This window comes from Coloeus monedula (genome assembly GCF_965178545.1).
Source record: "Coloeus monedula genome assembly, chromosome: 18".
NCBI classification, from domain to species: domain Eukaryota; kingdom Metazoa; phylum Chordata; class Aves; order Passeriformes; family Corvidae; genus Coloeus; species Coloeus monedula.
The window spans coordinates 12221993-12246346 of record NC_138798.1 but is presented as its reverse complement, the minus strand read 5'-3'; the positions used below and the strand labels follow the sequence as shown (position 1 = coordinate 12246346).

Below are 24354 nucleotides of genomic sequence, written 5' to 3'. Positions count from 1 at the left end.
AATGCTATACTGGGCCTGACTGGAAACCAGTTGGGTGCTACCAGTAGTGATATGTGGAATTGTCCTGACTCTGCCCTTGGCATGCAGGTGTGGAAGAAGAAGCTATCTGCAGCAGTGGAGGTGGGAGATGCCTCTGAAGTGAAACGCTGCAAGAACATGGAGATCCTCTATGACTCCCTGCAGCTGGCCCACAAGTGCATCCTCAACTCCTTCTACGGATATGTCATGCGGAAGGGGTAAGTCTCCCCTGGGCCATCCAGGGTCCTCTAGAGAGGACCCTTGTAAACCAGGATTGTCCTGGTGAGGTAGTCGCTTCCTGAAACACCAAGATGAGAGTAGGTCCTGCCTGTAACACTCTCCTCTTGCTTCTACCCATTACTTCTCATCCTGGAGACTCTTACCAGACATTAAATGATGGGAATCTTGTCTGATAGTGGGTTTTCAGCTTTTCTGGAGCATCGTAAGTAGAGGACTTCATAGGAGAACAATGTTCCAAGGCCCAGTGTTGATGTGTTTCTTGCCCTCCTTCCCCTAGAGATCCTCCTGCCCTGCCATAGCTGGGTTTTGGAGAGATCATGTCATGATCTTAACTGTAACTCCTCTGCTCACAGAGCTCGCTGGTACTCCATGGAAATGGCTGGCATTGTCTGCTTCACAGGGGCAAATATCATCACCCAGGCCAGAGAGTTGATCGAGCAGATTGGGTGAGTGTGTGCTGAGCTGGGGAAGGTCTGTCTGCATCTAGGACAGGTGTGGGAACATGTTAAACACTCGAGTATTGAGAGGGATGGAACACACTTCCTATGAGGAAGGGCTGAGAAAGCTGGGGATTTTCATCCTGAAGAAGAGAAGGCTCCAGGGAGACCTTAGAGCTCCTTTAAGTGCTTAAAGGGATTCCCAAGAGAGCTGGAGACAGGCTTTGGGCAATGGCCAGGAGTGGTGGGACAAGGGGGAATGGCTTCCCACTGACAGAGGGCAGGGGTTAGATGGGATATTCGGTAGGAATTCTTCCCTGCACAAGTTGCCCAGAGAAGCTGTTGCTGCCCTGTCCCTGGAAGGGTTTCAAGGCCAGGTTGGACAGGGCTTGGAGTAACCTGGTCTAGGGGAAGTTGTCCATGCCCATGGCAAGGAGTTGTTGGATTGACATGAGCTTTAAAGTCCCTTCCAATCTCAAGCGCTCTGTGATTCTTTGATTCTAGGAGCATTCAGATTCCTGACACTGCTGTATTGAATTTGAGGGTTTGCTTTGCAGAAGGGAACAGAGTAGATGCAACAGGCTGCTACTGTCTTCATGGGGGAACACAGAGCTGATCCTCATCTCTCATCCACTCTGCTCCTGACAGTAGCCTTCCTTCCTTAGGAGACCTCTGGAACTGGATACCGATGGGATTTGGTGTGTCCTTCCCAACAGCTTCCCAGAGAACTTCGTCATCAAGTCAACCAATATCAAGAAGCCAAAAGTGACCATCTCTTACCCAGGTGCCATGCTGAACATCCTGGTGAAGGTGAGTCTGGCACCTGTCTAGGCCAGCTCTGCAGCCTGGGAAAAGGAGGTAGAGAGCTGATGAGTGGGGAGAGCCCCTTCTCCATCTCCACTTCCCATGTAGTGAGTGAGATGTCGGGGATGATGGCCCTGGAGAGCATCTGAGTGGAGAAAGAGGTTTGATATCCCCCATCAGAGAGGGGGTCTGTAAGAGGCCAGGTTAGGTGCATGCTTACCTGTGCAGGTAGGGAGTCCAGAGCAAGGTCTAAACCTATCCTCTGCTCACTCCGGGCTCTGTAAGACAAGAAAATATCATTTTAGGGTCCAAAGACTTTCTTCTCAGAAGGCAGGACAGGTGTTTTGACTTTTGAGTCCTAATTTGTGCTGCAGCTCTCAGAGGGGTGCTCAGGGGTCCCTTTGGGCAGGGTGTGTCCGGGGGCTTCCCCTTGTGTGACCAGACAGCTGTGGATTGAAGCTGTTCTTCTGGGGCTGTGCCACAGGAAGGCTTCACAAATGACCAGTACCAAGAACTGCAGGATCCAGCCTCACTCACATACATCACGCGCTCAGAGAACAGCATCTTTTTTGAAGTGGATGGTCCATACTTGGCCATGATCCTTCCAGCCTCCAAAGAGGAGGGCAAGAAGCTGAAGAAAAGGTGAGATTTCAAAGCTTGAAATATTGTCTCTTTCCCTGAGCTAACAGACTAAGGATCTCGTTGCCTTTGCGCATGTGGGACATGTTGGTCCTTGCCCCTAGAGCCAGCAGCACTTGACTCACTGGCTTTAAATGGCAAGTTCCTTACATCAGATCATCTTCAAATCCAGCTACTATGGCAGTAAATTTTAGCAGATAACAGCAACATGACATTTCTCCAACCTGGTGCCCAGACATCTCCCTGTTTGGCTCTGAGGTGTGCAGGAGAACTTTGACTTTCCTTCTGAGGATTTCTAATACTGCTTGTATTCAATCTAATCTGTTTAAACTTAGCAGTTCCTACCTTCCTATCTCAGGAGTTAAAAGACTTCCAGTAACACTTCTCCTATGTGTTTCCCCTTCCTTCTCTGTCTGTAAGTAGGACTGGGTTCTGCCATTACCGTCACATTATAGGATAGTTTACCCAAACTGTAGTGATTTCTCAACGACCACCTCCTAACCATGAACATGAGCTAGAGCAGTAGCATCCATTATTTTGGGGGGCAGACCTGGATATGACTCAAAAAAATGCTGTTGTTATCCCCAGCACCCTCTGTCCTCACAATTCTGGACTTTTTTGTGCTTAATCCCTGACAGAAGGAGGTTCAGCACACACTATTCCCTTCCAGTGCCCCTCCCCAAGCAGTTAATGCCTTCTTCAGGAGTCAAAGTGTTGCCCAACTCTGAGTGGGCTGTGCTCGTAGGACTCCCCTCAGGTCCTCTGGATTCCTATAGTTTGGGGATCTTAGAAAGGGCATTTATTTCCTGGTTACTCTCCAAGCACAACAACCTGGAGGTGGCTGCAGGCACCATGGTTGGTGGAGGAAGGAAAGGCTGTGCTGATGGGAATGTGGGCAGGTGGGAGAAGGGCTGGCCAAGCAGGTTTGAGTATCCCCTTTCCTCACTGATCATTCCGACAGTGGTGGTTTGGGGTTTTTTTGAGACATACAGGTAATTTTCAGGGCTGTGAAAGGCAAAACAATGCAAGAGAAAAGGCAAGAGGGAGGAATGATCCCTTAGGTGTGTCATGGCTGCATCCAGTTTCAACCCCTCTGCCAGCAATGGTGTTGACAGTTTCCTTCTTTCTAAATCTCTTCCTAATATCTTCATTTCCCCACTTGGGCTCTCATCTCCCCCCCTTACTTATATGCAGTTAAGGTCACTCCTCCACCAGTTAAGGTCACTCCTCACCCTCAGTGCTGCATCAAGGTTTGGCACACTCAGCACAAGAAAACGTGGAGCTGCGGGATTGAGTCCAGAGGAGGCCACGGAGATGCTCCAAGGGCTGTAGCCCCTCTGCTCTGGAGCTAGGCTGGGAGAGCTGGGGGTGCTGACCTGGAGAGGAGAAGGTTCCAGGGAGACCTTAGAGCCCCTTCCAGGGCCTAAAGGGGCTTCAGGAGAGCTGGAGGAGGACTCTGGACAAGGGCTGGGAGGGACAGGACAAGGGGGAATGGCTTCAGACTGCCAAAGGGCAGGGATAGATGGGATATTGGGAAGGAATTCTTGGCTGTGATGGTGGTGAGACCCTGGCACAGGTTGCCCAGAGAAGCTGTGGCTGCCCCACTGTGTTCCAGGCCAGGCTGGACAGGGCTCGGAGCAACCTGGTCTAGTGGAAGGTGTCCCTGCCCATGGCAGGGGTGTGGGACTGGATAATCTTTAAGGTCCCTTCCCCTGTGGTTTGATGAGTCAGTGTAGATGAGCTGGTGCAAGAGCTGATGTCCTTTTCCAGACCAAGGTAAAATGGTTGCTAGAGAAGCTGTAGATACTTGAGATTATCCAGGTGCTGCTGTGGCTCTTTTGAACGTGCTGGATGGTGGCACAGTGGCATGGGGAGAAGCACCCTGCAGGAGGAACACCACTGGCACCCTGGGGGACATGTCCTTTGGTGCAGGCCAGGTTTATTCATGCTCTCTCCAAGGTACGCTGTGTTCAACGAGGACGGGTCCCTGGCTGAGCTGAAGGGGTTTGAGGTGAAACGCCGCGGAGAGCTGCAGCTGGTGAAGATATTCCAGTCGTCTGTGTTCGAAGCCTTTCTGAAAGGCAGCACCCTGGAGGAGGTCTACGCTTCTGTGGCCAAGGTGGCTGATTACTGGCTGGATGTGCTCTACAGCAAGGTAGGCACAGCTCAGCACATCTGTGTTCTGAGGTGGAGCCTGGGGAGGAGCATCCAAGCTGGTCGGGCACTGTGGGAGGGTGGACTTTGCTTGCAGAGTCAGTAGTCCCCTGTACTTCTTTCACCCTCAGTCACTTCACAGATTACACTGAGCTGGGTGGGAGTGTGGATCTCCTGGAAGGTAGGAAGCTCTGCAGAGGGATCTGGACAGTCTGGATCCATGGACTGAGGCCAGTGGTGTGAGGTTCAACAAGGTCAACTGTTGGGTCCTGCACAGGGGTCACAACAACCCCACGGAATGCTCCAGGCTGGGGACAAAGGGTCTGGAAAGGTGCCTGACAGGAAAGGACGTGGGGGTGTTGATCAACAGTGACTAAACACATGCCCAGGTAGACAAGAAGGGCAATGGCACCTGGCCTGTACCACCCATAGCGTGGCCAACAGGACCAGGGCAGTGACCATCCCTCCAGTGCTGGACACTGGTGAGGCACCTTGAACCCTGGGGTCAGTTTTTGTCCCCTCATGACAGGAAAGACATTGAAGGGCTGGAGCATGTCCAGAGAAGGGAACAGAGCTGGAGAAGTGGCTGGAGCACAAGTCTGATGAGGAGCAGCTGTGGGGGCTCAGCCTGGAGAAAAGGAGGATCAGGGAGACATTCCTACTCTACAATTCCCTGACAGGAGGGTGGAACCAGGTGGGAGTTGGGCACTTCTTCCAGGGAACAAGTGACAGGATGAGAGGAAATGGCCTCAAATTGCAGCAGGGGAGGTTTAGGTTGAGTAATAGAGAAAATTTCATCTCCAGAAAGACTGTCCAGCTCTGGCACAGGCTGCCCACGGCAGTGGTAGAGTCCCAATCCCTGGAGGAATTTAAAAGCTGAGTGGATGTGGCACGGGAGTACATGGGTTAGTGGTGGTTTTGGCAATGCTGGGGGAATGGTTGGACTCGGTGATATTAGAGAGCTTTTCAACCCAAATGATTCTGTGATTTTATGAGACAAGGGGGTGGGAGGGAACAAGAGTCTGACTGGGTCCTTGTCATGATTTACTGGTCAGGTTGAACAAAGACACCAATCACGTGTCAGGAACTCTTACATTTTATTGTACAGTTGCTGTAACTCCAGCAACCAGCCCACTGCTTAGACTCAAAAGGTGCTGGCCAACAAGCCAATTCTTACAATAGACTTCCACAAGAGTGGAAGCAAGTGAGCCCTTAATTTTGTACAGAACACTTCAAGAAGTTCTCAACTCCCACCACAAGCTCCTCAAAAGTCACTGGCTCACAAGCTGCAATAGACCACCAATATTCAAGGGCACTGGCTAACAAGCTGCAACACACCATCACACAAAGGTGCTGGCACATGAGTCAAAACTACTGCTACTCAAAGGTCCTGGCTAACAAGCCACAACACACCTTTACACAAGCTCCCCACTCCCACAACAGGGTTCAGTACAAAGTAAGAAGTAGAATATGATGGCCCTGCTTTGCTCAGGCAAAGCAAGGGAACAAAACAAATAGTATCACCAGTCCTTAGATCTGTGTTGGTCTTGCTTTGGTCATGCCACATGGATGGTCCAGAGCTAGGGCAAACAATGAGACAAAGAAAGTGGAAGAGAGAGGAGAAAAAGAAAAGAGAGAGAGGGGACCTATTTTCTCCCTTTCGTGCACAGCCAGCCCTTCTGGATGTGAGCTGGAGAGGGGACTAAGCATAAGTCTTAAGGCACGGCAGGGAATTGGCTCAGAACAGCACTGCCACACCTCCGCGGGACCCTCTCCTTCAATCACACCTTTCCTGTAGCAATACTCAGAATGTTTGAGACAAAACATGCTTAGTTCTGGTCCTCTACAGTCCTTCATTTTGTGATGCTGTTTTACAACACATTCTTGGTGAGCCCAACTTTGTGTGCACAACACAAAGCTGTGCTGCCACAGCCCAGCCATGGCACAAACTGGTGCCAGCCTGAAACCCAAGCGCCCTCTTTTCTATAGATCCCACTGGCAGCTGTAACAGGAAGCAATTCCCAGGCTCCCTGTGAAGAGACATCAGCTGTGTGTGGTGCTCCCTGTTCCTGACAGCAGCAAAGTTTGATCATTAGTTCTTGCTAACTTTGGGCTTTTCCCTGTCTTTCAGGCTGCCAACATGCCCGATTCAGAGCTGTTTGAGCTCATCTCGGAGAACCGGTCCATGTCACGCAAACTGGAAGACTACGGGGAGCAGAAGTCCACCTCCATCAGCACTGCCAAGCGCCTGGCAGAGTTTTTGGGGGACCAGATGGTGAAGGACGCAGGACTGAGCTGTCGCTTCATCATTTCCAAGAAACCAGAAGGGTCTCCAGTCACCGAGAGGTAACCCCACCTGGAGGGCCCAGGGCTTCTGGCAGTGTGGGAGAAACCAAGAGGGGATGGGCAGGTAGCAGGAAGGGAGGGAGCTGGAATACGTGGCCAGGTGATCACCTGTGTCTGGCACAGGCCATGAGCAGGGCAATGGGTTACACTGTACAGCCTAATGGCCTTGCAGGGGTTGAGAAGCCTGGAGGATCTCCACAGGCTGGGAGAATGGATCGTGGGGTGCTAGGACATTGATTCCATGCCTTCCCCAGGGCCATCCCCCTTGCCATCTTCCAAGCCGAGCCCAGCGTGCGCAAACACTACCTCCGAAAATGGCTGAAGAGCCCATCGCTGCAGGACTTCAACATCCGTGCAGTGAGTGAGGCATCCCTGCAGATGGCCCTGCATCTGGGACAGGGGCTCAACCTTTTGGAGGCACAACCTGGGCAGTGGCTTCCTGTGCTCACAAAGCAGGGGGCTGGGGTGCTACTGGGATGTTTGATCCTGTGTCTGGGGGCCCTTCTGCTTGGCTTTCTTCACTGCCCATGCTCTGTCCTCTTCCCAGATCCTGGACTGGGACTACTACATCGAGAGACTGGGCAGCACCATCCAGAAAATCATCACCATTCCTGCAGCCCTGCAGCAGGTACAGAGCAGTGGGGGTCTGGACAGGAGGAAGATTTGGGCAGGGGACTTGGTGTGATTTTGAGCTACTCTGCAGGTGAAGAACCCAGTGCCACGGGTCCGACACCCAGACTGGCTTCACAAGAAACTCCTGGAGAAGAATGATGTGTACAAACAGAAAAAAATCAATGAGCTCTTTGTTTCAGAAGGCAAGAGACAGGTAAAGAGGGTGAGGGGAAGGTGCTGGCAGTGCCAGTGTGACTTTTCTCTTGCAGCCCACATCCTCCTGCTCTCCTTGCTCCCTCAGGTTCTTGCCTGCCAGCTTGCAGAGGGGACACCCAACTCACAGGTGGGTGACATAGAAGACTTTGGGGCTGTCAAGATCCCTCAGCCACTGGTTCCCATTGCAAATAAGAGGAAGCGCATCCCTGCAGCAGAGGAAAGCCAACTGCTGTCCCAGGACCTGGAGCTGTCCCAGTCCTGGCGGGAGATCCTGGGCCCACCTCCACCCCTTGGCACCACCAAGGTAGGTGAAGCAGACTGGGCGGGGGATGCCCCAGGACTGTACTCATCCATCCAAGCAGGTTGGGTGCTTCCAGGAGCAAGCTGTGTGTTTCCCAAAACACTCTGCACACACATGGCTCAGGGATACAAGGAGAAATATAACCAGCAGACATAAGTGCAACCACTGGTAGAGAAAAGGAGGGTGGTGGCTTCACAGCTGGGGAAGGAACATGATGTGGGATTGGGGCCTGGAGGGCTAGGCTGTATGGTGTGATGGTGTGGGGCTGGGAAGCTTTTGCTGGTTTCATGCTTGCTGTCACCCCACTCAGGAAGAGCGTCTGGTCTGGCTGCGCTTCCACCAGAAGAAGTGGGAGCTGCAGGCTCGGCAGCGGCAGGAGCGGCGGAAGAGGCGACGGCTGGAAGATGGTGGGGTGGTGGCAGGTGGAGGAGTGGTCCGTGATGCCCTCTCCAAAGGGCTGAGTGGTTATCTGCGCCGGACAGCGCGCAGCATTCTGGACTTGCCCTGGCAGGTCGTGCAGGTACTGGGGAGGAGACAGGCCACAGAGCAGCCTGGGGCACAAGCCTCACATTTATACTCTGTGGTCAGTCGGTCAAGTTCAGGAACCCTGACCTACCCCATGTAGGTGTTAGCCCTGGGGAGCCCAGAAGGGGCTGCAAAGCTTCAGAATCACATCTGGATGGAAACAGGTGCCCACAGAGGCGTTCTTGGTGACTCGAGGATACGTGGGTAGGTCTGCTGGTGGGGCAGCTCTAGTTCAGCCCACGGGCAGCATTGCACAGTCACAGAATGCCAAAAACATCAGTTGAGGCTGGGTTAGCTTTGGTGTCCCTCTGGTCCCACATCCTGCTCAGGCAGGGCCACCCAGAGCTAGGGTCCCAGGACCATGTCCTGGAATATCTCCAAGGATGGAGAGTGCCCACCTTCCCTAGGCAATCTGGACCGGGTTCACCTTTGCAGGGAAAAAGTTTCTGACATGCAGAGGGACCCTCCTGCATTATGCTTTGTGCCCGTGATATCTGGTCCTGCCACTGGGCACCATTTGAAAGAGTCAGGTTCTGTTCTCTCTGTACTTCCCTTTATGTGGAATAAGATCCCTCTGAGCTTTATCTGCTCTGGGATGGACAGTCCCAGTTCTGCCAGCCTTTCCTGATATGAAAGATGCTCCAGTCCCTTCCTCCTTGAGGCCCTTCACTCTATTCAGTATGTCCATGTCCTGTGTTGAGGAGCCTAGCACTAGGCACAGGATTCCAGTGGTGCCTAGAAGCACCCAATGTACAAGTGAAGAGGTGGGGTGGTGCCATCCAGGTGTTTTTACAAACCTTTGTTATGTGTGACCACCTAAGCCCAGCCCCTGTCAACCCACTTCATCCTCCAGAAGGGTCTCAGAGCTGCAGGTCCAGGACTTCAGAGTGACTTGAGTGACATTTCCAGGAGTTGGCCAGCCTGAGGCGGAGTTTTCTTCGTGGTACCCTGGGACAATAGCAGGACACAGGGACTCCAGAGCAGAAAGTGATGAGACTCTAAGCCCCCCCACTTTGTTTTTAGCCACCAGCTGACCATGTAGATCCCCAGAGCACTCAGCAGTGTTAAGCACTGATGGCACGTTGGATCTCCTGCTAACGCTGACCTCGTGCCCCATGTCCTGCAGATCGCTGAGACCAGCCAGCCTGGGCTGTTCCGGCTGTGGGCGGTGATAGGGAGCGACCTGCACTGCATCAAGCTGAGCATCCCCCGTGTCTTCTATGTCAACCAGCGTGTCCCAAAGCCTGAGGAGGGAACAGCCTACAGGAAGGTGAGGACCTGTCCATTCTGGAAGGGGATACAGCTGCTTGCACTGAGATAAGGCACTTCACCTCCCCTGTAAGCAGGAGTTACAAGCATCTGCCATGCAACACCTCATTCTGCCACCCCATTGATATCCTTCATCCAGGCCCTAGTCCCTCTGCTAATCCCAGCCTGTCTGGAAATCGAGTTCTCTGTTACGGGAATTTGTAATGTGCGTGAGTGTTGCAGCAGGGTCTCCTAAAACATGCATTAGACAGCGAGGCCCGTGGAAAGAAATCGGGAGTGATTCTTGATAGAAGTTTCAGAGATCTTTATTCTCCAGCCACATGGCCGGGGGACTGATGAAGAACTGAGCAATCATGGGACAACCAGGGTCCTCCCCGGGCAGGGGAACACAAAATAACCAATGGGGAACAGGATTAGGGTACAAGGGAGCAGGGAGACCCCATGCCTAGGCCATGCCTTTACCCCAGGGTCCCCTCTCCCAGGACCCCATGGCAGGGGGGAGGAACCCCAACACATGAGCATAATCCACTGATTTCCTGAGGAGAGAGGAGCACCAGGAGCTGGCCTGGCTCAGAGCCTGGCTCCTGGTAGTGGTGCCATGTGGTGGGATGTGTCCCAATAATCCTGTCCCTTACCTTGGCAGGTAAACAGGATCCTGCCTCGCTCAAACTTAGTTTACAACTTGTACGAATACTCTGTCCCTGAAGACATGTACCAAGAGCACATCAACGAAATCAACGCAGACCTCTCTGCTCCGGACATTGAGGGAGTGTATGAGACACAGGTAACTCCTCCAGGTGCTCATCTTTAAGGGTTGCTGAGCAGTAGGTTGTTAGTCTGAGTTCCAGTGGTGAGACATCAAAAATCCAAGACCCTGGACAATCGGGGAACTGGGAGTTATGCTTATATGGACAGAAATTCTGAGTATCAGCGCATGGGTTACAGTATATCAAGAAAGGGACTTCAGTTTATTTGGCTTTAGGAAACTTTAGGGAAAGAAATGGAGAGCTTCCTCTAAACTAATCCAGAGGCAGCCTGCTGGTATTGGAACCAGAAAAGAGAAGGGGCATTTGGAGTAAAGCTGAGGAAAATCCCAACATATGCTGGAGTGGTGTGTAGGTCTGAGTTTCTGAGTGCCATGTCCTCTAAAACAAGGTTGTAAAAGCTTTAGAAAAAGAACAGCATACAACTTGAATGTTCAGGAAGAGCAAGAACAACCTAAATGAAATTCTGTAGAAAGCAATGAGGCTAAAATTCAATTTTCCAGTGCTGAAAATGAAGGTGGGAACCTGGGATGCTTGCTTCCAGTGAGGATACTGGTTTGTCCAGCAGATCAAAACCTGATGACAGGAATTTAACTAAGAAGATGTTGCAGTGAAAAGACCTGGCCTGTGTGGAAGTAATAGACCACACCATTGTAAGAATGGAGTTAAGAAAGCCTAAAGGCAGGTGAATTTGATACTGAAATGGTCTGTAGGATTATTATGGATGAAAAGTCATGAGTAGGACAAGCTTTGCTGTGAGCAGAGGTGCCACTGGCTATGAAATGCTTTCTGAGGTGCAGGAGGCTCCAAGGGCAAAAAGAGCATCACAGAGCTGGGAGACTTTTGCTACTGAAGTTACTGGTATAACCTGTGAAGCATTCCAGTGGGACATGGTTACAGAAAACTTTTTTATTCACCTTAAGCTTCTGCTTTTGAAAAATTTGAAGAAAGGTCTCTCAAGACAAGGCACAACTCTTGATGATTATGTGGAGCCTGTGAAATCCTGTGGTGATGAAAAAGATTGAACCATATATGCCATCAGCAATTGAAAATGGTGCCTACCAAACTGTACTGAGGTTTAGTAAGCAGCACCCAAAACTTACTTCAGATTACTTGTCTGAAGTGACTGGTATGTACCCAAATTCTTTATATCTATAGACCTTCCTCTAGTAAACATGAGTTCTCTCTGCTCTAGTCGTGTTTACTAAGTGGGAAGAGGAAAAATCAAGAAGCTGAGGGGAAATTAAAATGAGCAGCTGAAGTAAAACAAAGGGCATGGAGAAGTTTTAAAGATATGAAGGAATTTAGATAACCATATAGCAGCATCTGAGGGGAGGCTGAGTGAGTTGGACTGTGCAACCCAGAAGAGGCTCAGGGGACCTGCTTGATGGGAAGAGTGGAGAAGAGGAGCCAGGCTCTGCTCTGGTGCCCAGGAAAGAATGGGCAACAGTGGGCACAACCTAAAACATGAAAGTTCTGTGTAAATGTCAGAAAAAACTTCTGCAAGCATGATTGAGCAGGTTGCCCCACGGGGTTGTGGAGCTTCCATCCTCAGAGACACAGTTAACCCAGCTGGACACAGACCTGGGCAAGGAAAGATCTGTCTTGATCTGTCTTGATCTTTAAATATCTGCAGTGCAGTTCTGATCATGATCCCAGAAGATACAGCAGGAGTAACACAGGAAGATGCAAGGGAGGGAACAGTTTGCCTTCAGGGATGGAACTTAAATGGGAATGCTTTACCTTGCTGAAGAGATGTGAGGAGCTTCTACAACTAAAACTAGCACAAGGGAAGAGTAATCAGACAAGAAATGCTTATTGCTTTTCACTAGTTTGGGACCAGGTTCCTCAGCAAGCCATTCAGGAGTCTCCTGCAGCAGTGGATTTGACAGCTGCAGGGTTAATAACACAGGATGGATCTGTGGTAAATCTCCCACCATGTTGATTATATGGAGGTTCAGATGGAGCCCCTGCCTCGGAATGAGAAACCACAAGTTGCAGAGCAGCAAGATTGGCCAAATATTGCTCCACACATCCTCCAAAGTACCTTGATGGTAGGATCTGGGCCTAGACAGGAATACATGGATTTTGAGATACCTGTTGTATACCTTTAGCAAGGTTGGTAATACCAAACTTATGCCAAGGAACCTCAGATATGTGCTACCTGTGGGTTTTAATCTGGGTTATTCTAGGTCTGCAACCACCGAGAAGAGCTTAGTAGCAGTTGTTCCATCACATCTCTCCCCATGATTCCAGGTGCCGCTGCTCTTCCGTGCCCTGATCCACCTGGGCTGCGTGTGCATGGTCAGCAGGCAGCTCGTCCGGCACCTGGCAGGGCGAGAGGCTGAAACCTTCAACATCGAACACCTGGAGATGCGCTCGCTGGCCCAGTTCACTTACCTAGAGCCAGGTGAGGCATTCTGGGAGAGGGGCTCCTGGGGCAGCTGGTACCCATGGGCACCACTGATGCTCTGTGCTCTGTGTCTCCAGGAAGCATTCGCCACATCTACCTTTACCACAGCTCCCAGGGCAGCAAGGCGCTCCTGGGCCTCTTCATCCCCTCACAGCGCAAGGCTGCCGTCTTCGTGCTGGACAAGGTAAGGAGGGCTGTGGAGGGTGGGGAATTGGGGGTGCTGATGGGTGAGAGGCTGAACATGCCCTGGACACGTGCACTGGCAGCCCAAAAACCCCCCGTGTCCTGGGCTGATCCCCACAGTGTGGGCAGCAGGGGAGGGAGGGATTCTGCCCCTCTGCCTTGGTCAGGTGAGAGCCCACATGCAAAGCTGCCTCCATCCCTGGGGTTTGCAACATAGGAATGACATGGAGGTGCTGAAGCAAGTTCACAGGAGGCCACGGAGATGCTGTGATGAGGGCTGGAGCCCTTCTGCTCTGGAGACAGGCTGGGAGAGCTGGAGGTGTTCAGCCTGGAGAAGAGAAGGCTCCAGGGAGACTTTAAAGGCCCTTCCAGTGCCTGAAGAGAATTGGAAAGGAACTTTGGACAAGGGATGGAGTGACAGAATAAGGGGGAATGGCTTCCCACTGCCAGAGGGCAGGGTTAGATGCGAAATTGGGGAGGAAATTATTCCCTGTGAGGCTGGTGAGACCCTGGCACAGGTTTGCCAGAGAAGCTGTGGGTGCCCCATCCCTGGAAGTGTTCTAGGCCAGGTTGGATGGGGCCTGGAGCAACCTGGTCTAGCTGACCTCAAGTTGCACCAGGGGAGGTTTAGGATGAATGTTAGGAAAAATTTCACCAAAAGGATTGTCAAGCCCTGGCACAGCTGCCCAGGGCAGTGGTGGAGTCACCATCCCTGGAGGGATTTAAAAGATGTGAGGATTTGGCACTTGGAGGCATGGTTTAGTGGTGGCCTTGGCAATGTTGGGTGGACAGCTGGACTTGATCTTACAGGTATTTTCTAACCTAAACAATTCTGAGATTATATGGTGTCCCTGTCCGTGGCAGGGGGTTGGACTAGACAACCTTTAAAAGTCCTTTCCACCTCAGACCTGGTAGGGCCAGGCAGCAGGAGGTTTCTCCATATATTGCACATCCCTGCTATGTTTTAGCAGGGCCCCTGGCACCACACATCCCAGGGTTGCTCTCCCCCTGCTCTGACCTGATTCCTCTTGCACCCAGGTACGCAGCAACCAGATGCCAAACCTCACCACCTTGTTCTCAGCAGAGCGCACAGCTCTGCTGGAAAAGGTGGGCAAGGAGCTCCTGCCTCCAGACAAACACACCTTTGAGGTGCGCGCTGAGACCGACCCCAAGGCCATCTACAGAGGTGTCCAGCGGCTGCTCTTGGGCTACAAGGTGAGATGAAGGTGGGGGGAATGTGGGACCATGGGGACTAAGGGAAGGATGCTGTGGAAGGCACTGGTGCACCAGTTCCAAGAACACCTGCTTGTAACTGCTGGACCCAAGGTCAAGAAGCTTGTTTTGCTTGTGGGGATCTTACCTGGAGCAGTGCCAGCAGAAAGGCCACCTCAGGATCTCTCTCCTGCACTCAGCTGGAGAGCTGGTGGTGTGGAGGTGGGTGGGTGCTTTGGGAATGCTGGGGTGTGCTGTCCCAGGACCATGGGGACCTGCTGTGGGGATGGGGCACCTGACACCACCAGTTTCCTGCTGAGGTGAGAGGTGCACTAGGACATGTCCCTTTCTCTTTGGTGCAGGACGAGCGCCGGGGCCCCACGTTGGTGGCTGTGCAGTCCAACTGGGACCTGAAACGGCTGGCAAGTGGGATCCCCATCATTGAGGAGTTCCCCTTGGTCCCCATCCGGCTGGTAGATGACATCAGCTACTCGGTCCTAGACTGGCAGCGCCATGCTGCCCGCCGTATGATCCGCCACTATCTCAACCTGGACACCTGCCTCTCCCAGGCTTTTGAGATGAGCAGGTATCCAGGGTGGCCATGTTCCCCTGAGGCTGGCATGCCCTCAGTGGGACCACAGGAGCTGCCTCGTCCCTTGAGGGGACAGGCAGGGTACCTGTTTTCCCTGCAGCCATGCTCACGCCAATGACCAGACATCTCTGTGCCTCAGATACTACCACATCCCCATTGGGAACCTCCCTGATGACATCTCCACCTTCGGATCTGACCTGTTCTTCTCACGCCACCTTCGTCATCACAACCACCTGTTGTGGCTGTCCCCCACGGCCCGCCCTGACCTGGGGGGGAAGGAGGCTGATGACAACCGCCTGGTCATGGAGTTTGATGAGAGAGCCTCAGTTGAGATCAACAATCCTGGCTGCTACTCCACAGGTGAGGAGGGAGGAGGGTGGTAGCACTGAATGGGGCAGAGCTGTATCCTTCTCTGAGTCCTGCAGAGGGGTGGATGCAGTCCCCAAAGAATCTCTATGGTGACAGTTGTAACCAGCAGCTTTTGGGTTTCAGCATTGATATGGGAAAGGTGGATGCAAGGGGCATGTCCTGGAGCAGGGAGGGCTCACCTGTAACATGTGCAGGCATCAAAATGGGGATTCTTTACTAGTGACCAATGACAGCAGCACTTGGCAGACCACCTGCAATGTGTCAGCCCAAGAACAGCTCACCTGGTCATCCCTGGTGACGCTGGGACAGGTCTTTCTTGGGCAGCTTGAGTGTAATGAGTTCTCCTGAGGTCCACTGTTGCAGCTTCCAGGAAGAACAGTGGTCCCCAGAGGGTCAGTAGGTCCAAGCCTTGTTGAAAGACAAGGCTCAGTCAAGACCTATGAAGGTCCAGTCATGCCTATGAAAGCATTTCTGCTCTGAGTGCAGCAGCACCTATAGATCACCCCGTACCTGTGAAAAGCACTTCTGGCAGCAGCAGGGAGGATGTTCCTGGTCCTTTCCCCACCTCCCTGCTGACAGTTGTGTCTGCTCTTAGTGTGTCTGGAGCTGGACATCCAGAGCCTGGCTGTGAACACCGTGTTGCAGTCCCACCACGTGAACGACATGGAAGGAGGCTCCAGCATGAGCATTAGCTTCGATGTGATTCAGCAGGCATCCCTGGAGGACATGGTGACAGGGAACCAAGCTGCCAACATCCCAGCCAGCTATGATGAGACTGCCCTCTGCTCGAGCACTTTCAGGTGTGGCTTGAGAAACAGCAGGAGGTAGAGCAGGTGGTCTCCATCCTGGCAGGTCCCCTCAGGGTCCTGCTACACCTTCCTGGCTTTAGCCTTTCCTGAGCAATAGGGCTTGTAGGGTGCTCTAAGTATAAATCCAGGCCTCGAGTGCATGGCAGGCATCTTCTCCAACACACTGGAAGATCCTCAGAGCTGCCTGGTGCCTCAGCCAGCAGATGTGTGGGGATGTTGCTCTCTCCTCTGTTCATGATCTACCAGGTTATAGAGCCAGCCACGTATTTACCCTGTGGCTCATGTGCTGAGGGCTGAACAAGGGAGTTCCTGCTCTAAATCCACTAGTGTGTCTGTAAACACATCTGTGTCAGGAATGGGTGGCTGGTGGGGTGATGCTGATCTCTGCTCACTGGCAGGATCCTGAAGAGCATGGTGGTGAGCTGGGTGAAGGAGATAACGCAGTACCACAACATCTATGCAGACAACCAGGTCATTCACTTTTACCGCTGGCTCCGCTCTCCTTCCTCCCTGCTCTATGACCCGGCGCTGCACCGCACACTCCACAACATGATGAAGAAGCTTTTCCTGCAGTAAGTGAGGCCTGAAGTGTGCCAGGCTGGTGGATGGGGAATGGAGAGGTGTGATGTTAGTGACCAGGATGCTGGCACCCACAGTGATCTTCCAGAGAGGTAGGGTGGACCTCATCTTCTTTGGGTGATTTCCCTTGCGCAGTGTTGCTGCATGTTGACTCCAGCTGATAGATCAACACATCCCCTGTGGGTTGCATCTGCCCCTCGGGCATTGCTTTCCCACCCGCCAACCTCACCCCATGTCCTGCTGCAGGCTGGTGGCCGAATTCAAGCGCCTGGGCTCCTCTGTGGTCTACGCCAACTTCAACCGCATCATCTTGTGCACCAAGAAGCGGCGCATTGAGGATGCCATCAGCTACATGGAATACATCATCAACAGGTAGGGTGCACCTGGAGACGGGGCTCCTGGGTGGTGGGGCTGGGGCAGAGCTCAAGGCCAGGGAGGAGGATGCTGACTTTTTGTCTTCTGATGTGCCTCAGAACTGAATTTATTACTTTTTTTGGCAAAGCTATTGAAGGGACAAAGCTTCCCAGTTTTCCTGCTGTCATGCCTGGAGTAGTGATCTGTTCTTAGCTGTCCTCTATTAGGCAGCATTCCAAGAACACTCATACAGAACCAAGTGTCCTTGGGCATGACTTGCCCTGGCAGGGGTTGGATGGGAAACGGGACACCCCTCTCTCCTGGCCAGCACCACCTCCCCACAGTGTCCCATGGAGAAGAGATAGTGCTGACACAGGGACTGACTGTAGTTTCCTTCCTCCAGCATCCACTCCAAGGAGATCTTCCACTCTCTGACCATCTCCTTCTCCCGCTGCTGGGAGTTCCTGCTCTGGATGGACCCAGCAAATTATGGAGGTATCAAGGGAAAAGTGGATTCTCGCATCCACTATGGGGAGGTAAGAGATGGGAAGCACCCTGTCAATTGGGAGCAGGGTGCTGCGGTTGAGCAGAGTAGGGAAGTGTTGGCTGGGCATGAGAGACTGCTGTGGTATCTCTGGGTCCCCCAGAAGGACACCAGCAAGAGGCAGGCATTGGAGGAGGACAGTGAGGAAGAGGAGGAGGAGGTAGCGAGGGAGGAAGGGGAGCCAGATGTGGAGGAGCTGCTGGAGAACAGCTGGAACATTGCGCAGTTCCTGCCCCAGGCCGCCTCCTGCCAGAGCTACTTCTTGATGATTGTATCAGGTGAGCAGTACTGGGAGATGCTGAGATCATTATGCCCCCCCCAGTGCCAGCTCTAGGCAGGAGCTGGAGCCTTGCCTGTGTCTTCCCAGCCTACATTGTGGCTGTGTACCACAGCATGAAGGAGGAACTGCAGCGTAACACCCCTGGGAGCACCCCCATCAAGAGGAGGAGCACCAGCCAGGTGTCGCAGGAGGCTCTGGGGGAGCTGGGGGCCATGCCTGGTGAGTGCCAAGCCCCAGGGCAGCCCTGCTGCAGGCAGAGAGCCACCCACCTTGCTTGTCCCTATGTGCCATCAGTCAACTCAAACGCTCTCTGCTTCATCCCTCTAGGCATGATCACCTTCTCACAAGATTATGTGTCCAATGAGCTCACCCAGAGCTTCTTCACCATCACCCAGAAGATCCAGAAGAAGATGGCTGGTTCCCGCAATGCCACAGAGCCCTCAGACATGTTCCCAGTCCTGCCTGGCTCCTACCTGCCCCTCAACAACCCAGCTCTGGAGTTCATCAAATACGTTTGCAAGGTCAGTGGGGGTGGGCCAGGCCCCTTGGCTGAAGGACTGGGATCTGGACTGAAATTCTGGTCCTTGTCCATTGCTGCAGCTTTTCCCAGGAGGGATCTACAACGAGTTTATTGTGCCCTAAATCCATATGAGGGTCATAAGGATCTGAACTGTCCTGTTGAGAACAGTCTCTGCTAGTAGGCTCAGCTGGCTCTTATCCTTGTAGGTCCTCTCCCTGGATGCTAACATAACCAACCAGGTGAACAAACTACGCCGGGACCTGCTGCGCCTCATTGAGGTGGGCGAGTTCTCAGAAGCAGCCCAGTTTCGGGACCCTTGCCGCTCCTACGTGCTTCCTGAAGTCATCTGCAGGAACTGCAACTTCTGCAGGGACCTGGACCTCTGCAAGGACCCTGCCCTCTCCCAGGTGCAGCCTGTTTCCTAGGGACAATAGAGGCTCCAGTACAACAGTGCTAGAGGCCAGTCCATCACCTTACCTACTTTATCTCTTTATTTCCCCTTTGTTTTGTAGCTCTGCCTGCTGCCCATGATTGCCCTCACCTAATGCCAGTTTTCTGTTCATCTTTTCTAGCTGCCTGTGATGGGTCTGAGCATGCTTGGGCTTTGGCTTATGTTCTGTCCTCTCCACAAACAAGTTCCCGCATCCCAGTGCATGGGACTTGTGGTGCTCACCTCCCTCTCTTTGCCCCTAGGATGGGTTGGTGCTGCCCAGCTGGGTCTGCCCCAACTGCCAGGTGCAGTACGACACCGATGCCATCGAGACAGCGCTGGTGGAAGCCCTGCAGAAGAAACTTATGGCCTTCGTGCTGCAGGACCTGGTAAGCACAGGGTTCCCCCCCCCACCCCCATTTTTGTGGTTGTCTGAGCCTCAACACATTCAATTTGCCACTGGCAGAGGGGCTTGGCCTTATCTCCTGACCCACCTGAACCTCCTTGGCCTTCAGGTGTGCAAGAAGTGTCATGGCGTGAAGGAGACGCACATGCCCGTGTACTGCAGCTGTGCTGGAGACTTCACTCTCACCATCTCCTCCCAGGTACTTCAACACCTGCCCAGCAGCTCAGTGAGGGGCCCTAAGGTGCCCTGTGCCTCCTGTGCCTCTGCTCTAACTGCACATCCCCTTTCCCCTGGCACCTGCTGAGCTGCCCTCTGGCCAGCCCTGCCTAGCCACTTCATCAGAGCCCCTAGCTGCCCAGGATGGATTCTGGGCAGCCTCCTTCCCTCCCTGTTCTCCCCAGGCCTTTATGGACCACGTCGGCGTCTTCCAGAACATCGCCCGGCACTATGGCATGGCCTACCTGCTGGAAACCATTGAGTGGCTGCTGCACACCAACCTCCAGCTCCAGCAGTGAGGGCTGGGCTGATCTTCCTGCCTTCTCCATGCTCTCACATCCATGGAGAGTGGTACTGGAGCCCTTGGCCATGAGCCAGACCCCAGAGACACCGCACACCCCTCCTGCAGTGAGGGAAGGGAGACAGAACCGTGCTTGGGACTGGGCTGTCTTTGCCCCCAGCTGCCTGGTGGGGGACTTGGGGCTTTCCAGTGGCTGGAGCTGGGCTCCACAGGTCTGTGCTTGGCCCCTGGTGTGGTTTTAATTTTCAATTTCTGTAAATAAATGGGTGGTAGAAGGCAGGTGTAGTTTTTGGTGAGGGAGGAATCAGGGGCTGTTGGTGCCAGTGGCTGTGGTACCACCCGTGGCCTGTGGCATACTGGTGGCTGTGGTACCACTGGCTTCACCCCATCCTCAGCCCAGCCCTTGCCAGCATGAGGCAGGCAGTGTCCACAGGTGCTGCCCATACCTGCCAGCAGGTCCTGCCTGTGGGCAGCTGTCTGCAGCGGGGTGACTTCCCCGTACTAATGCGCTTGGGCAGGCTTGGCCCGAGCACTTGTCAGCTCTCATTAAGGTATTAGTGGGTCTGTCCAGTGAGGTGGGGGGCCTGAGACTCTATACACATCCCTGCAGACACAGGACCAGCAGCCCATGGCTGGAGGCTGTACATGTCCCCACCATGGCAGTGTGGGGCTGGAGAATGGGGACACAGCCACCAGCTCTGACACCCGTGTCCCTCCATTCCACCAGAGTGAGCAGCCCTAGGCAGGGTTTATTGACAGCCTGGGGCTGGCAGTGGTGGCAGGTGGGCTGTAGGACATGTCTCACTTCTCCATGTGTATGCTCCTCATGGAGGCAGAAGGTCCCTTAGAACTGGGGGCTACTGATGGTTTCTGGCAAAGCATGCATTATCCACCCTGCCACTCTGACCCTTTCCTGCTGTGGTGGTACCTGGAGAGGGATGGGATGGGATGGGATGGGATGGGATGGGATGGGATGGGATGGGATGGGATGGGATGGGATGGGATGGGATGGCCTGAGGCTGGAGCAACCACACAGTCATGTACCCCCACTGAAGAACCATCTGAGGAGGAGACCAATGGGCACTGTGATGATGGTGGGACAGGGCCATCACCTGTAGTTGTAGCCAGGGAAGCCAAAGTCGTTCAGGGTGGAGGTAGTGGGAGGAGGAGCATGGGCTGCACTGGCTGGTCAGACAGGTCCAGTTTGCACTTATGGCTGGTGATTACACTGACCCCAGACAGCAGCAGGGACCGTCAGCCCTCAAATGCCATGGGTACAGCATCCCAAAGGGCACAGGCCCACCACAGCCATAGCATCTTTGTGGGCATGGCACCAGGACCTTTTGGGCACCTCAATACAAGAAGATACAGAACCTGAGGGAACAGGTGGAGCTGGGCCAGGGCTCAGGCTGGAGATCAGGGAAAGGTTCTTCACCCAGAGGCTGCTGGGCACTGCCCAGGCTCCCCAGGGAATGGGCACAGCCCCGAAGCTGCCAGAGCTCCAGAAGTGTTTGGACAACACTCTCAGGATGTCCAGAGTGGGACTGTTGGGAGGTCTGTGCAGGGCCAGAAGTTGAACTGGATGAGTCTTTTGTGTTCGTTCCAACTCAGGATATTCTTCCATGATTCTATGAAAAGCATTGACTGGGTGCCAAGGAACAGCTCGAGTCCTTGGAGAATCCCAAAAAGGGGGAAGAGCTCTGGGCTAAGCAGACATGGAGGCAAGATGGAGCAGCACTGCGGTTTTGCTGGGATGGGTTCTCTCACTGCTGGTGTGAGGCAGGCAGGGGGCCACTCTGCGGGATGCTCTGCTCCTCTGTCCCCTCCCGTGACCTGGCTCACACCAGAGGCCATCCCAGGGTGACACCACCGTGCTCCTGCTGTGCCTGATGCCTGCTTCCCCCACAGTCACCCCACTCTGGCTCCCAGGGACCCTAGCGGGGGCAGGAGGGGCCCGAATGCGGGGCCAGGGCTGCCCTGCACGCAGGGGACACTGCACGACAGCACCGACTGGCTCAAGCGGAGCAGCTCAACTGCTTTCGACTGGGCTCGGCTGCATTCGACTGGGCTAGTAACGCCACTGGGGGCTTGTAATCACAAGCCCCGGCGTGCCCTCGGGCAGAGGGGACGCAGCGTTAGCCTCCACAGCGTCCTCGCTGGACGGCTCAGTGGAATCAGCGTGAGATGGGTGCGTGCGCTGGCTCCTCCTCAGAGGAAGCACGTCGGGCAGCCGACGATCAGGCTCGCGTTAGCCCGGAGGCAAAGAAGGCGGGAGAGGCTTCTGGTGTGAGTTCCAACAGGTTTATTTGCAGGAGGGTCCAGGGACCAGCGAAGCCCCGAGGAGACTCGGGCTCGCCCCTTTATGGGGGGGGTGGAGCAAGGCAGGGAAAGAGAAAACAACCAATGGGGTACAAGCAGAGGGGAGGATACAATTTTTCAGAACAAATGGGGAAAACAGGGAGGCAGGAGTCATAACAGGGAACCAATTACTAACTACAAAAGGGAGAACTTTCTGGAACAGGGGGAGGTAATTTAGGATTGGGAGCCACCCAGGGGGAGGTAACCTAGACGGCAGTGATCTCTTCTGGTGACTGACATTTGATGGTTTCAGCCCGAAGCAGGCTGACCCACCCCAACAGGCTAGGCCAGACTGGGCTCAGTTGTGTTTGGCTGTGTTCGACTGGGCTCAACTGCGTTTGGCTGCATTCAACCAGGCTCAGCCGGACTGGGCTCGGCTGCATTTGGCTGGATTCAGCTGAGTTTAGCTGGGCTGATTTCAGCTGCATTCAGCTGGGCTGGGCTAGCCAGAGTTCAAATAGATTTTTATTTCTACTTATTAAAGCCCTGATGTCCTGGGTAGCAGCCCAAGGCTGTTCCAAGTAAGCTACTGGAGTTGTTCTATCTCTTCTGGAACTAACTATCCTAGATGATCCAAAGACTCCTCCCAGTCACCTCCTGGGGCTTTTGGATCTGTGATTACAAGACCTTAAATCCCAGGTAGCAGACCCAGACTACTCCAGAGAAGCTGCCTGTGATGTTTTCGCTCTTCGGTAGAAGCTTTCTGTTCGAGGATCCAGCTGAGACTCCTCCCAAGCATCTTAAAGAGTCTTTTCACTAATACTGATAAATCCTGACACCCTGACTAGCAGTCCCAGACTCCTAAAAGGAAGCTGCCTGAGATGATTTTGCCCTTTTGAACAAAAATGTGTCTGCTGGAATCTCCCTGAAACTTCTCCCAGGCATCTCCCAGTCTTTTCATCTCTAATTTAGGCACTTGGGATCCCAGGCAGCAGCCCCAGACTCCTCCAGGGAAGCTGCCCAAGATGATTTTTCTCTCTTTGGAAACTGCATCTACAACATGAGGCATCTCCCATCCATCTCTGGAGTCTTTCTGTCTTTTATTTCTGTGGCTTTTGTCAAGGCAGACATAATAGCACACACTTGTCGTAATCCAAAGTCAAGAGAGAGATAGAGATTTTTTATTTTCTCTACTGCTATTCTTATACCTCTTCTCAATTGCTGTGACCTATTAAGATTGGCTGCTTAGCAAACAATGACCATTCAGGCAGTAAAACAATCAGCTATACAAGCAAAGGTATAGTTGCTATATATTATCCACAAGTTCTTCCTTGTACACACTTAACGTCCCATAACAAGAACATTCTCTCCTTGTGTCCAGAACATCTTCTGTCATTTATCATCTTCTTGGCCTTCTCTGTGGGTTTCACTGAAGCTGCAAAATTTCACTGTAAAATTCTCACGGGTAAATTCTGACCAATTTCAGGTCAGGCTCTGTGAGGCCCCCAGACCAGCTGTCAGCCTCATCATATTTCAGCACCTGAAATCCCAAATAACAGCCCCAGATTTCTCCAGGGAATCATCCAAGATGCTTCTTCTCTGTTCATGGGACCTACATCCTCAAGGACCCACCCGAGATTCCTCCCAAGTATCTCCTGAAGGCTTTACACAGCTGCTTTAGTCACCTGAGAGCCCAGTAGCAGCTCCAAGAAGGCAACCTGGGATGACCAGTTCTTGTTTGGGATGAACTCTCTCTTCTGGGATCCACCCAAGATTCCTCCCCCTTCTTACAGTGCCCTGTGGTCATAGGTAACAGCCCCAGACTCCTCCCAGGGAGACCTCCAAGATGATCTTTCTCTTTTGGAGGACTCTGTATCTTGCATCTGGCTGATGCAACACTGTGGATCATGCGCAGTCCTGTGGTTGAAGGCCCCAGAAATGAGTCGGGGGGCACTTGAAGGGTCTTGGATGGTTTATGGCACTTTCTAAGACATAAAGCCTCCTCTCACATCAGTGTGGTTGAGCCAGTTATGCCCCATCAGAAGAAATTAATACCCTCAGGCCATGGTGTGAATGTCCTGCTACTTTCCCAGAGCTGGGGGAGCTTTACTGACCTGAACCAGTTGTGTAAGGGAGGACATTGGCATGATAAAAAGCATTATCCCACCTCCCTTCCCTGGCTCAAAGCCCAGCTTGCACCCCCTCTGCCCCTGTGCTGTTCCCTTGCACGATTGTCAGCAAAGCACTCAGGATTATCTGTTCCACGCCCTTCCCAGCCACCAAGGTCAGGCCTGGAGTTCCCCAGATCCTCCTTTTCACCCTTTTTGTAGAAGGACATCACATTTGCCAACCTCCTGGTGAGCCAGGACTGCTGATAGATGATAAATAAAAAAGAAGACCACTTGCTTAAAGGACAAGATTCTTTCCTAAAGTTAAAAGAATGCCTGTGCCAGTTAAAATTAAATATATTTTTCTTTAGATTTAATTAAATTATTTACTTTATCCCCTAAAATTATTTTCCAC

General features: G+C 52.9%; 1 protein-coding gene across 1 annotated transcript in view; it reads left to right on the top strand.

Moving 5' to 3' along the window:
* The window catches only part of POLE (DNA polymerase epsilon, catalytic subunit), a gene marked incomplete at both ends in the record, with an annotated part of 31490 nt that extends 11959 nt beyond the window's left edge, over positions 1–19531 (top strand). Inside the window, 29 exons of the mRNA XM_082293148.1 lie at positions 88–236; positions 612–704; positions 1361–1505; positions 1984–2141; positions 4098–4293; positions 6424–6638; positions 6893–6995; positions 7186–7266; positions 7342–7464; positions 7552–7770; positions 8078–8287; positions 9419–9562; positions 10205–10345; positions 12582–12735; positions 12816–12922; positions 13960–14136; positions 14496–14719; positions 14865–15085; positions 15690–15894; positions 16302–16475; positions 16729–16854; positions 17240–17372; positions 17484–17658; positions 17748–17879; positions 17988–18181; positions 18387–18587; positions 18874–18999; positions 19126–19215; positions 19418–19531. Coding sequence (XP_082149274.1) covers positions 88–236; positions 612–704; positions 1361–1505; positions 1984–2141; positions 4098–4293; positions 6424–6638; positions 6893–6995; positions 7186–7266; positions 7342–7464; positions 7552–7770; positions 8078–8287; positions 9419–9562; positions 10205–10345; positions 12582–12735; positions 12816–12922; positions 13960–14136; positions 14496–14719; positions 14865–15085; positions 15690–15894; positions 16302–16475; positions 16729–16854; positions 17240–17372; positions 17484–17658; positions 17748–17879; positions 17988–18181; positions 18387–18587; positions 18874–18999; positions 19126–19215; positions 19418–19531 — 4530 coding nt within the window. The remainder of the gene's footprint in view (positions 1–87; positions 237–611; positions 705–1360; positions 1506–1983; positions 2142–4097; positions 4294–6423; positions 6639–6892; positions 6996–7185; positions 7267–7341; positions 7465–7551; positions 7771–8077; positions 8288–9418; positions 9563–10204; positions 10346–12581; positions 12736–12815; positions 12923–13959; positions 14137–14495; positions 14720–14864; positions 15086–15689; positions 15895–16301; positions 16476–16728; positions 16855–17239; positions 17373–17483; positions 17659–17747; positions 17880–17987; positions 18182–18386; positions 18588–18873; positions 19000–19125; positions 19216–19417) is intronic.
* Between the last annotated feature and the right edge of the window lie 4823 nt (positions 19532–24354).